The sequence below is a fragment of the Gymnodraco acuticeps genome, unplaced genomic scaffold (genome assembly GCF_902827175.1).
Source record: "Gymnodraco acuticeps unplaced genomic scaffold, fGymAcu1.1, whole genome shotgun sequence".
NCBI classification, from domain to species: domain Eukaryota; kingdom Metazoa; phylum Chordata; class Actinopteri; order Perciformes; family Bathydraconidae; genus Gymnodraco; species Gymnodraco acuticeps.
In genome coordinates, this window is record NW_022991180.1 from 6443695 (window position 1) to 6456688 (window position 12994).

At 39.5% G+C, this 12994-nt stretch overlaps 1 protein-coding gene across 1 annotated transcript in view; it reads right to left on the reverse strand.

The window, feature by feature from the left end:
* Nucleotides 1-12994, reverse strand: part of LOC117560761 (protocadherin-15-like) — a 281857-nt gene that overhangs the window by 122596 nt on the left and 146267 nt on the right. The window contains 5 exon segments of the mRNA XM_034237763.1: nt 1638-1808; nt 3518-3628; nt 3756-3875; nt 4861-5016; nt 7629-7789. Of these exon segments, the coding sequence (XP_034093654.1) occupies nt 1638-1808; nt 3518-3628; nt 3756-3875; nt 4861-5016; nt 7629-7789 (719 nt within the window).

The following is a 12994-nucleotide window of genomic DNA, read 5'->3' on the forward strand; positions in this document are numbered from 1 at the left end:
TGTAAAACTGGTGTGTATTTTTTATAGTGCAGGGCAGCTTTAACCAACACCTCGCAATCTCGTCTCATTGATTGGACTCCAGGTTGGCTGACTCCTGACTCCAATTAGCTCTTGAATAATAATAATAATAATAATAAATGATATTTATATAGCGCCTTTCAAGGGACCCAAGGTCGCTGTACATGGTGGACAAACAAAACAAACAGACAATCAACGGGCAAACCAAATAAATAAATAAAGAAAGCCAGGGGACCAGAAAAGGGCTAGGGCCCGAAGGCCAGGGTGAACAGGTGTGTTTTTAGTGATAATTTGAAGATGTCCAGGGAGGCAGCATTACGGATCTCGGCAGGAAGTGCATTCCAGAGGGTGGGGGCCGCAACACTGAATGCCCTGTCACCAACAGTTCGGAGGCGAGAGCGGGGGATGGAGAGCAGGCCCGTGTCTGAGGACCGCAGACTCCGAGAAGGGGTGTAGGGATGGAGGAGGTCCGATAAGTACTGGGGGGCGAGGGTATGGAGGGACTTGTACGTGAGGATGAGTGTTTTGTATTGAATCCGGGACTTGACCGGCAGCCAATGTAGGTGGATGAGGGTGGGGGTGATATGGTGCCATGCCTTGGTGTGGGTGAGAAGCCTGGCGGCAGAGTTCTGGACATATTGGAGCCTATCCAGGGTTTTGCTGGGAATCCCAGACAGGACTCCATTGCAATAGTCCAGACGGGATGTAATGAAGGCGTGTACCAGGGTTTCTGCCACAGAGTCAGAGAGAGAATGCTGGATTCTGGCAATGTTTTTTAGGTGGTAGAAGGCGGATTTGGTGACAGCTTTGACATGCGCCTGGAAAGAGAGGGTGGTGTCCAGGATGACTCTTGAAGAAGTCTTTAGCCTAGGGGTTCACATACTTTTTCCACCCTGCACTGTGAATGTTTACATGGTGTGTTCAATAAAAACATGAAAACATATAATTGTTTGTGTGGTATTAGTTTAAGCAGACTGTGTTTGTCTATTGTTGTGACTTAGATGAAGATCAGAACACATTTTATGACCAACTTATGCAGAAATCCAGGTAATTCCAAAGGGTTCACATACTTTTTCTTGCAACTGTATATAGATTTCTACAGACAAAGATGAAGCGTTTATAGATATGGACATCATCTCTATTTGTGCAACACCTCAGACTATTTATCTAAGCTGCCAAATCACCTCCCCCTCTAGTTTCCTACTTATATGAATTCCAGGGGTGTTTGGCTGTCATCCCAGGTCAACCCAGCCTTCAGCTCTAATTGCTGGTCCAACAGACCAGAGAATGCTCCTGGAATCACCATGCTGATACACAGCAACAAAGACAACTCTGCCTCCAGTTGAGGAGACTAACAACAAGGTGTTAGCAGACAATTAGGCTCTTTAACATGTGTGGCATTTTGAAACATTTAGCAGGAGGGTAGATATGCAGCACACATATATGACAAATATGAATGATGCGGCTCAATGCACATGCACCCAGAGCACGACAGATACAACACGACCTGTGTGCAAAAAAAACTAAACATGCACATACTATTAACAGGAATAATTTGTGTTAAAATGAACTTGTGGAAAACCAGCGTGTTCACACTCCCCTGTCGGCCTGGTTCTTACCGGTTCAGTGAATTCTGGGATAGCAACACGGTAGGTGAGGGGGTTGCAGTCTCGAGTGTTGTTCACCAAAATGCAAGGCAGGAACATGGGGCCCAGGTCGTCTCCGTCCAGAACGTCCACAGTCAGAGTAGTCGTAGCTGTCCGTCTGTTCGGGGGGTATGGAGCACGGTCCTGGAAGAAGACGTTTTTTTTTTCGATTTGAACTTTTAAACTCCCAGATGATTTCTTACTTTGTGCACTGGGGCTACACACTGCTCGTGCTAAAATCAATATAACATGTTAAAACCACGACAGACCTCTGCAACTGTTTTTTAGCATATATTACAGCTGTGGCTGTTATGGAAACTCAGTGATGCATTCATTCAGTTTTTATTCTACATTTGTTTGGCTGCAGGAAATGGGTGCTGAAATTCATTTCCATGCTTTAAGTAGAACATTATTGAATACTTGTATGCAGTAAAAACAGTCAACATATTTTCACTGGTAAATAACAATAGTACTCGTGCAGAAAGACAAATGTGTTTATATTGTAAAGAAAAATAACTATAAAAAAATTGGTTGAAGAAGCATTTTGTCATAAAATATCCAATACACTGTTTTCTCCAATATACTTTTTTATATATTAATTAGCACTTATGTTAAAGGGCTCTTAGTCATTGAAGTAGAATGAAAAAGATAATACGATGCAAACTATAAACTACAAACTACAAAGATTTGCGCTGTTAGTGTAATTGAACTCTTGACACAAGCATCACAGAGTTCTAGTAAATACAATGACTTCTTTCTTATTCTACTTTGACGTCCTCTTGCGAGAGAAAGTAAAGTATCCCTGGAGGACCACTTGCCGGGGTAAGGGGTTGAGTCTTTTGCTCCCTCATGCAGGAAATGGAGAGGAGAGGACATGAGTTAACTGCTAAATGCTGTCCAGCATACATGTAGGAGTGGTGACCTCTTGAATCCCAGCCTTCTAAATAAATCCACGTTCCTGGCTAGTGGCTTTCTGGTGGCTCTTGGTCCACAGACATTGCCTATTGACATATGGTAAGGACTGGAGAAAGAGCATAAAGCTGCCTTCATTATAACTCATTTTGGCATCATTAGCAGAACTTGTTTTACAATATTTTCAGAGTGTGAAGGAAAAGTGCATCCCTCAAATTAAATCCATAATTATGCATATATAGTTACTCTGATATGCAAGGGCGCTCTGGTATAGACGGTTATTTCAGAATGTGTCAGAGACAACTTCAATCACTTTGAATAAAACATATGTAAGCAATCTCTGAATTACAATTAGGCGAGTTAAACAGATTGTCAGTGTGATGTCCTTACAGTGACTGCCAAATGAGATCTCTAATGACTTCTTATCAATGTGTAAAAAAGAAACAAGATTCCACGATTGGTGGACTAAAAATAAAAATAGTTATTTACTGAATGATGACCACATTTTGAAACAGAAAAGATTGCACCAGACCTTGCTTTAAAACTTCACTGAGGAAAATAAATGATGCAGTGTAAGGATTTGAAATAATTTAAGCAGCAAGCAATTGACTTCAAGTTCAAAAGGTTTGCCCCCTAAAATAACTAAAAGATCTGAAATATGGTAAAACTAAAACTGTTCGTGTCTTAGGCCAATAAATAAAAACAGAACCTTGAGTGCTGCACTTCCACGCTCCAAATAACAAATTGTTAATACAGCTGCTGCGGCTGAACACAAATCACATATTGAGAAATGGTTTAAGGTGCATTTATACTTCATTACCCTCAAGGGCAATGCTGAGGTAGACAATCTTAGAAAAGAAAGTCCACAATCAAGGCCTACTTTTAATCTGTTGACATTGAGCATTTGCTGATCTTGACACTTGCAAACAAAAGTCACTTACATTGGCTTGGACCAAAACAAGGTAGCGAGTTCTCTCCTCATAGTTTAGCCTCTCAGCCAGAATAATGTGTCCTGAAAGAGTGTTGGCAACACTCACTGTTCTGTTAGATCCCTGAAAGAAAATGAGAGTTTATATGATAAGACAGAAGGAAAAGTGGATGTGAGCAATAAGTCATGATTGTTGAAGACATTTACAATGGTGTAGAGGGTGTTTATCATGGTGTGACTTGTCCATATACCGGGTCATTGGGGTTGTAAAGTATGCTGTATTCTATATGTCCATTGGGTCCGTCGTCAATATCCGTAGCTCCATTATTCCCAGAGAAGCCAGTGAAAATGGTCGTTCCAACTGGTGTGAGCTAGAAGAAAATATAAGAGCGGAAATAAAAAGTCAGCAGCTCAAATGGCCCACTGTGACTCCAACATGTACTTACAGTGAGCGCATGCTTAGGGCCATTACTGTTGCCACTCCAGCGCATTAGTACAACAAAAAGAAAAAAATATATATCAGAGAGGGGGAAATGTTGCAGTCAGCAGCAGTCTGAAGGTTTATAGAATAACAAAAAAGTAAGTATGAGAACCACTGCTGTTCCCCAGAGGCCTCAGCAGAGTCAACGGGAGCAGGCAGTGGGCAGGAGAGGGGGGGGGGCAGTTGACAGCAATGCAGAGTGACTCACTGTTGTGCTTACAGTATGAAAAGGTAAACACACTGTGAAATAATGAACACACAATGCACACAAAAAGTGTAGACAATGGAGGCAAGTTGTCGGGAGTCTGAAAGCACAGATTTTATGAATGTTTTGAATCATTGCTGGTGATTCAGGTCTGTTTTTGATGCGAGATGAACATAAATAATTCCTCATACCGTCATGCCTGGCTAGTTTTAATGAATAAAAAGTCAAGCGAAAATTACACGTATCTTGACTGTTTCATCTCACAGGGAAGCACTTGGTTTGTGCAGCCACATTGTACATACTTTATGTAAAAGACGAAGATATTGAACTTGCTTTTATTTCAAATATCAAACTGAAACATAACAAAATGTGTAATTAAGTAGACCTAAGTATCACCTCAGGGCTGCAGGTAGTATGATGTCATGGTCCTCAATAACATTGAGTAGACAACCTTATTTGATTTATTAGGGGGCGTTTTGGTCAGTCGCTTCTAAACTTTGATGACCCCACTGGCAGTGAAAAAAAAAAGTTTCTTACTATAGACAGCAAAGCATGTCACTATGCCCTCCTGTGAGAGTCTCACCCAAGAACACTTACATAAATAAGTTCAAATTCTGCACACAGTGTCACAAAAGTCCAGCAGAAACAACAACAGGAGTCGCTCCCTTACCTCGTTTATCGCAACATAGTAGCGTGGCTGCTGAAAGCGAGGGTTGTTGTCATTTTTGTCCCTCACAACAATCCGTACCTCGTGAAAGATGACAGTGCCAACCAGCTCATTGTAGCACTGGACCTGAACCACGATGGTAGTGATGTAGTTGGGGGGCTGAGAGAGAGAGAGAGAGAGAGAGAGAGAGAGAGAGAGAGAGAGAGAGAGAGAGAGAGAGGAGAAGAGAGAGAGAGAGAAGAGAGAGAAGAGAGAGAGAGAGAGAGAGAGAGCAGAGAAGAGAGAGAGAAGAGAGAAAGAGAGGAGAAAGAGAGATAGACAGAGATCTACTTCTAGCCCTAGAGAATGAAAGAGAGCTGAGAACTGTCTTAGCTATCTATACTGCTCTATCTGATTAGATCGATCCTATATCGAATGGGGTGTCTGTGTCCCATTTACTTTACTGAAGCATACAATGGAAGTTGTTATAGATTTCAATTCTCTAAAGAACAATATGTGTGCTATGTCAGAGATGATAACACGAGAGCAGCACTGACCTTCACTGCTGTCAAAACTAGCAGCGAACAAGCTCCCTAACAAGTGCAGAAATAAGCAATACACACAATGTTCTCAAGGCGAAAGGTTCACACTAAGTTGTTGTTATCGATATTTTCCTCTCTTTGCCATTTCTACCTAAATCAATAAAAGGCAAAAGTGGGCCCAACAAATATTAAAATAAAGCAAGATCAACCAAAATGTACTTTCAATACTCTCATTAATTAAGCTGCCTGCATGGTATTGTTGTAAACAAATCAGGGTTATGTTTTTTTTAATTATTCTTAGCTGGACTGTGCAGCCTGATTTTGCATTTTTTAATATTACATTTTATACATTATTTATGCGTCTGATTAAGCTGCTAGCCTTGTGCCATGTTCTGTTTAAAATGTATATTGGACAGCAGCAGCGGCTTGTCTCGTTGCCACCACTACTTGTCAGACATCATCTGAATTTATAAACAGTGATGATGTAATGCAGCCTGCTTTTCCCTCTCTCTCCTTCTTATTTACAAAGGCTTGACTCCCATGTCCTCATCCACTGATTTCTCCTATTAATTGGCCATATTTCTGAAATATTCCCATTAGTGGCTTCACGTATAGCTCCATCCCCTGACTCCATAAAATCGAAACTCACACTAAAAAAAACAGCTTCGTCCCTACAGCAGTCACAACACTTAACATCCAGTGAACCCCACACCTCACACACTTTACTGTACCATTTAATCTCATCTGTATTCAAAGCAGTTTAACTGGATACCTTGAGGAACTTAACTGAACATATTACACACACACACACACACACAGTGTCTGCATGTAATCAATTACTTACTATATTTAGCAGCAGTGTTGAATTATAATGCTAGATGGAAACCAATGACCACCAGCTTGGTTGCTACGTTACGTATTTTTTTCTGTTTGTAGCTTGTAGGAGTCAAGAATCGAGGTTAATTGCCTTATTGTATTGATATATATATATATATCACTTCCCTTATGTGTTCCCAGTTTGCAAGAGTTAAGATGACAAAGAACTATAGAAAATGAGTGTTTAACAAGGTTTAAGGAGTATGCTGCTTTTGTGTTGCGCATGTAAACACCCCTTATCTGATTCAGACACTTGCAATAGCCTGTATCATGATTCTAAATAACCTGGAGCAGCTATCTGGAATACTCTGTTAAAAAGTAAGATTTGTTGGATGTTATTGTCTCCTCCAGGTTTGAGATTATTCTGCCACGTGAGCAGGTGTTTCATTAATACAAGTAATGAAGACATTATTTTGTAAAACAACACATATAATCAGGGTTAGTGAGCTCCCCCTAAAGACTGTAAATATTGTAATTTTTGCATTTTTTCTTTTCATACAAATGTTTCTTTTCCTATATTTACATTATTTTTATAAATTAGGAATGCATTAAGCACTGTGTAAGAAGGGTGTTGATTTGTGCACAACAATGCACTTAAAGCTGTTACTCCGTACAGTACATAGTATTTCAAGTAAAGGTCTTCTGGCTAACTTGTTGCTTTTGGATGTGCCTAATGCTAAATAGTAAATACAGAGCTTTTTAACTTGTGACTAATTGGTATTGCCCTAAAAAAAAAGTAAAGCAACTCACTTGCATTAAAACACAGACAGATACTGTATACAACAATTGATAATGACTATCATGATAGTTACCACATTACAGAAATAGCTTGTGCACTACAAAAACTCAAAATCTTGCCAAGTATATTTGTCTCAGAATATGTCTTTACACCTGATATAAGACATAATGACTTCAGAAGTAACACTGCAGTGAGATATCGGGTCTTGTTTTGCATGATCTTGTTAAGTCAAACCATCATTTTTGAGTTATATCTCAGATGAAACACACATTTGTTAACATGTTTAATAGAAAATCACCAACGAACATCAGAAAACAGAAAACGTTTGAGTATTACTTATATTGTAACACAATATTTCATGATTGTGGTCAAAAATAGTTCAAAATGTGTTCTCCCAGCTAATTACTAGATCTGATTTATCTAAATATCCCTTCTTATTTCAAGAAATCTTACCAAGCAAATTCACACTTCTTTTGGAAGATTTCTGTACTTATTTCAAGTGAAAACACCATGTTTTCATTATTGTTTCATTTGTTTTTGGAGCAGCATTTTTTCCAGTGTGTGAAAAGTAGTAAGTTTGACTTTATCTTTCGTGATGTTTAATTAAGGATCACCATCTTTGGTCCTATACTCACATCTCTGTCCAGAATGCGCCCGGTGCTGTTCAGGTAGAGCCTCTGTCGGGTGGGATCGAGTATCACCCAGTAGTCATAGTTGTCCAGTAACGTCAGTGAGATGGTCCGGCCTGGGTCTTGGGCACGGCCATTTATCTGCATGTTTTCCACCAAAACTGTACCTGTGAAACCAGAGCAACATCCAATTAATAAATGGTTCTCTTGTTGAAAGACATTCGTTGTCACTTTTCTTTATTCTAAATTTGCGTTATTAGATCAGGTTCGTGTTGGACAAGACATAAACAATTAAATGTATTTTCAAAAGGCCTATCTCACCCCTTGACAAATGGTTTTGTTGAAAATGAAATACTGAAAAGCAAAAATGTGCTTGATGATTAAGGACATGTTTCATCAAAAAATCTGCCGAAATTAAAAGAAATGAAAAAATCAAAGGAGCACAGATTTGATGAACAAAGCCCCCATGAAGCTTATTTCAATTAAGGTTGTATTATATCTAGACAGAAGCATATGTTTTCTTCCATGTAATCAGCCTTTTCTTTTTATCTCATATGACCTTTCTGGAATAAAACTATGATCTTTTTTTTATAATTTCTCCAACATTGAACTCTCAACAGCCCTACACGACTTTTACAAATAAAACCTAAGATATCCGTAGTCTATCAAATCTCTTAGAATTATAATTGTCATCCTTGAGGGCACACATACTTTGTGGTGTATTTTCCACAACTTTTAATCAGTGACCGATTTGCAACAGCGGCCCTCTAGGACAACCCTCCCAAAGCCACACATGTGTGTATTGTTTGACAATATCAGACAAATTAGTGTTTTTTTAAGTAACTGGTGGTTAACCCTAAAAATAAAAGAAGAAGAATCCAGGGGGAGCAGAGATCAAGTGTTTTAATTAGGATCAGTTGTGCGACAACAACCCTTTAATCAGGTATGTAAAAGTACACCTTGACATGAAAGTCCGTCATTATAATACAACTGTTTTAAAAGTTTCAGAAAGAAGTTAGAAAGTTGCATGAATGCTTCAAAAATCTGGAAAATAGCATATGTTTAAAAGGGACCTATCATGCAAAATGCACATCTTTTATACATGAATATGTGTCCCCGGTGTGTCAGGGAACTCACCAAGTGTCAGAAAACACACCCCTCTCTCTTTTCCTCCATACCCAAATCTCTAAAACGGGGCTGCAACGGATCTGATACAGACTGCTTGCAACTTGTCCAGAACAGCACAGCCAGAGTTCTCACCGGTACAAAAAGGTCCGCACACATAACCCCCATACTTGCAAAACTACACTGGCTCCCGGTCCACTACAGGATCCAGTTTAAGGTTCTGCTCCTCACGTACAAAGCCCTGAATGGACAAAGCCCAAAATACCTCTGTGACCTCATCCATACCCAGACATCTACCCGCTCTCTCCGCTCCAGCCACGCTCCTCTTCTTTACATCCCCCGCACACGTCTCCGAACAATGGGAGACCGAGCCTTCTGCTCACTCGCCCCGCGTCTCTGGAACTCCCTCCCAGATCAGCTGAGATCTGCCCCTTCCACCGAGGTCTTCAAAACCGGCCTTAAGACCCTCTTCTTTCGGCAAGCCTTCCAATAAACTTTGAGCATGGTACACCTGGAGTACTGCCATTTTTTATCGCTATCACCGACTTTTATTTTTGTACTTTATTTTATATTTTATTTTTTGATTTCTTATTATTATTACAATTATTTGTTTAATCTATCAAAGTGTATTAGTATCCTTTGTTGTGAAGCACTTCGAGATTTGTCTTGGCAGATGAGAAGGGCTATATAAATTAAATGTAGTATTATTATTACTGATACAGATTTGAAATATCTCTGACGTCAGAAACAAGGAGCTCCGCCTATATGGGCAACTCTCCACCTATCAGGGGAATGAGAGGCTGCCGTGGCATGGTAACAGCATGGTAACATGACGCTTGTGCCTCACCCCCCTCTTTGCAGGGGGGCGTGGTCAGCTGCAGCTCATTTGCCACAGAATCAGCCCTTGCAAAAACAGGGCTGGAATAGAGCAAATAAAGCGAAATGAGGCATGGCTAAAATGCATGATCTGTTTGGTATTTTCTTAAAAAAACTTCACAGACATGTTTTATATAGGTATGGCCCTACGATATATTATTCAAATATAGCATGATAGGTCCACTTTAACCCTTCTCTTGCGTTTCGGGTCAAAAGTGACCGAATGACTTTTATTTTAATCATAAATATTGTGTTTTTCATCCAATTGCCTCAATACCTTATGTTGTCCTCCACACTAGGCCTCTGAACATATACACTTGATGATCACCACTTGCATTGAATTTTGAGTGATTTATTCAACAGTGAAACACCCTTGACGTTTTCGGTCAGATTTGACCGCCATAGAAAATGAATGGGTACGAGTGTATTATGTTCATCTTGCAGATGGAAAACATATATATACACACACACACACACACGCAAACACACACGTTACGGGAACTTCTCCCTTTCTAGCGCTGTATTATACAATGTATCATACCTTCTCACAGGTGCGAGCTCTGTGCCCCTCGAGAAACACAAACGTCTCACTTTCTCGTGCTAAATGCGCCTCCCTTACTGGCTCTCAAGCAGTTACATGTGTGCCTTGCTCACATTTGACTCATTGACACAATGAGCAGGCGACCGATTAGGCGATTTTCTGTACCAGGGGCTCTGGACACATTTTTGAACCAGATGAAGAGGAGATTGAACCAGATGAAGAGGAGATAGAGGAAGATGTCTCAGAAATGGAAGACAACAGCGATCCAGACTATGAGCCTACAACAGACCAGGAAGAGGCACCTGAGGGAGAGGCCCCTGAGGGAGATTAGGGAGAGGCCCTTGAGGTAGAGGCCCCTGAGGGAGAGCCCCCTGAGATAGAGGCCCCTGAGGGAGAGGAGCCTGAGGTGACATTCCACAATTTTGCATTGCCAACTATGTGCGTGAACACATGTGAATACACACACATGTTCTGTTATGGTATATTTCTCTTTCAATAAATGTTCATCGAAGAAAACAGTATCAGTGTCTTATTTTATATTCATCACAGTGAATGCTGAACTTGATGGGCCCACCGGTGGGTCCGGACCATGACATGAAATACTGGCTTGCTTGTATCAGATTAATACATCCCATACATCATTGGAACGGGAAGAATCTCAGCTACAACACTAACTAAATCATTTCCATCTCCAGTAAACACAGCCTACATGGCAAGCATTTTTTATAATATACAGTAATGTAAAATAAGCACTATCTTTGAACTTATTGCCAAAAATAATATCAAATTCACCCCTGGTGTCATTCTGTCTGTCATCCCTTGATTATACTTGCTTTGACTGTTCAAATGAGATGTCACTGGGTTCTAGAGATATCACTGTGCAAAACACACAGGTCAATTTTGACCGAAAATAGCATGGGAAGGGGGGTATGACCTAATGCAAGAGAAGGGTTAAGTATACAATATTGCTTCATTACACAGTTCATTTGATATATAAATACATTTCCAACAAATCATCCTAAACTAATCTTTCATACGCTATATTTCAGATTCCATTAAATATATTGTACAAATCTCATTAATTGTTTGCCAAATGAAATATGTTTCAAAGGCCAACAATTGCAACAACAGAATAAGCAATGTTCTTACTAATCATAAAGTGACGACTTTTATCTTAACAATATTTGGATGACAAAAACATGACAAAAACATATAATTCATTTGCACATGCTGTAGAAGGATCCATGTCATGCAGATATACTCTTGTTATGTTTATATTAACATGCAGTGTTGGATGAAAATGTATCCCTTCAATGTGTGATAGCATATAATCGCTGATCACATTTTTATACAATGACTGTCTTAGTGTGCTTGGACAAAACATATTTGAGAATTCAACACCAGAAAATAATGTATTAATGAAAGAAAGAGAAGTTTATAAAGCTTTCATTCATTAAGCAGCACGACAGGCAAAATCCCAGCTGCAAAACATAACATGTTGCGTTTTTCATTATTCTGCGATTGTTTTTCCCTTATTAATCCCCTTTGCATCACACAAGTTTCACATGTATAAACAATATGCATAAGTAAGCCGGTGACTCTTTAAACCACAATATGTTTTCACCAAAAAGTGAGTTTTAACCTAATCATCTTAACAATATATGTATAAATACTTATATATGATACAAGCAGTTGACATGCCTCACCAAGCTAAAACGTGACAAGGTGTTGGTATTAAATGGGATTTTTAATGAATAATTTCATCCTTTCGTAAAATAGGTTAATCCATTTGTAGAGTCACTTAAAACTTGTTAAGCCCCGAGCCTGTTTTTCAGGTCTCAGGCTCGAAAATGACATTCCCAGAACAAATGACCATATTCCCTTCTAAAAGGGTTAAATTAATAATCTTTTTTTCTCAAAGCAAGGTTACACCTGTGAGTTGGATTTGGAAGTGTCAGAATCAATATAGATGTTTTTATTTTAAAGTAAATTCAGATTGAACACAGTAAAAAAAATTAAATGATTGTGTCCGTCCCAAAAAAAAAAAATACTTATAGTGAAAACCACCCTTGAATGATGGGATGGTAGACTAAAAGCTTTAGCAATCCAAACTACAACATATAATAAGTACCCTGTATCAAGATTGATGCAAAACAAGTGAAATTTGACCTTTTTAGAGAGATTTAGCACAACAAAAACACATCTGGGGTCATTTGGGTGGATTTTCCATATCTCTGGCCCCCCTTGGTCGATTTTGCGGATTGACATCTCTTTCTAACCGTCAGAGCCAATGGAATCGAGGGGAACTCCCACATACTCCTTATTTGGTAATGTGTGTGTGTGAGACTGCCGCATAGAGTGGTGAAGTCCCTCCCCTTCCGGTGGACCTCCATGGGACCTTATTTCGGAAAAATTATGTATTGAAGTCAATGGAGAGAGAAAGATTATCTTTCGATCCCGTTTGAATTGTGCCACGAATTACACATATGATGTTTGTCAATTTAAAAGATAATTTTGTTAATTAAGTCAAAAAAATTAAAATGTGTCGTAAAACTGTGAAGTAACACATTTGTTTGTGTGAAACGCTGAATGAACTACATCTCCGGTCTAGCAGAACAACACACGTCACCAAGATGGCCGTCACTGTCTTGTCAACAAAAGGATTGACTACCCTCACTATCACCACAATGAAACACGTCCAGAAGAATGTCATGCAAAGCTGCCTGCCTGCCTGCCTGCCTTCCTTTGATACTCTCTGAACTGCCTGGTCTTTTTAATGTTTAATGTCAACCATTTGTGCAGATAGCGTGAAGTAGAAAAGATCGCAGAT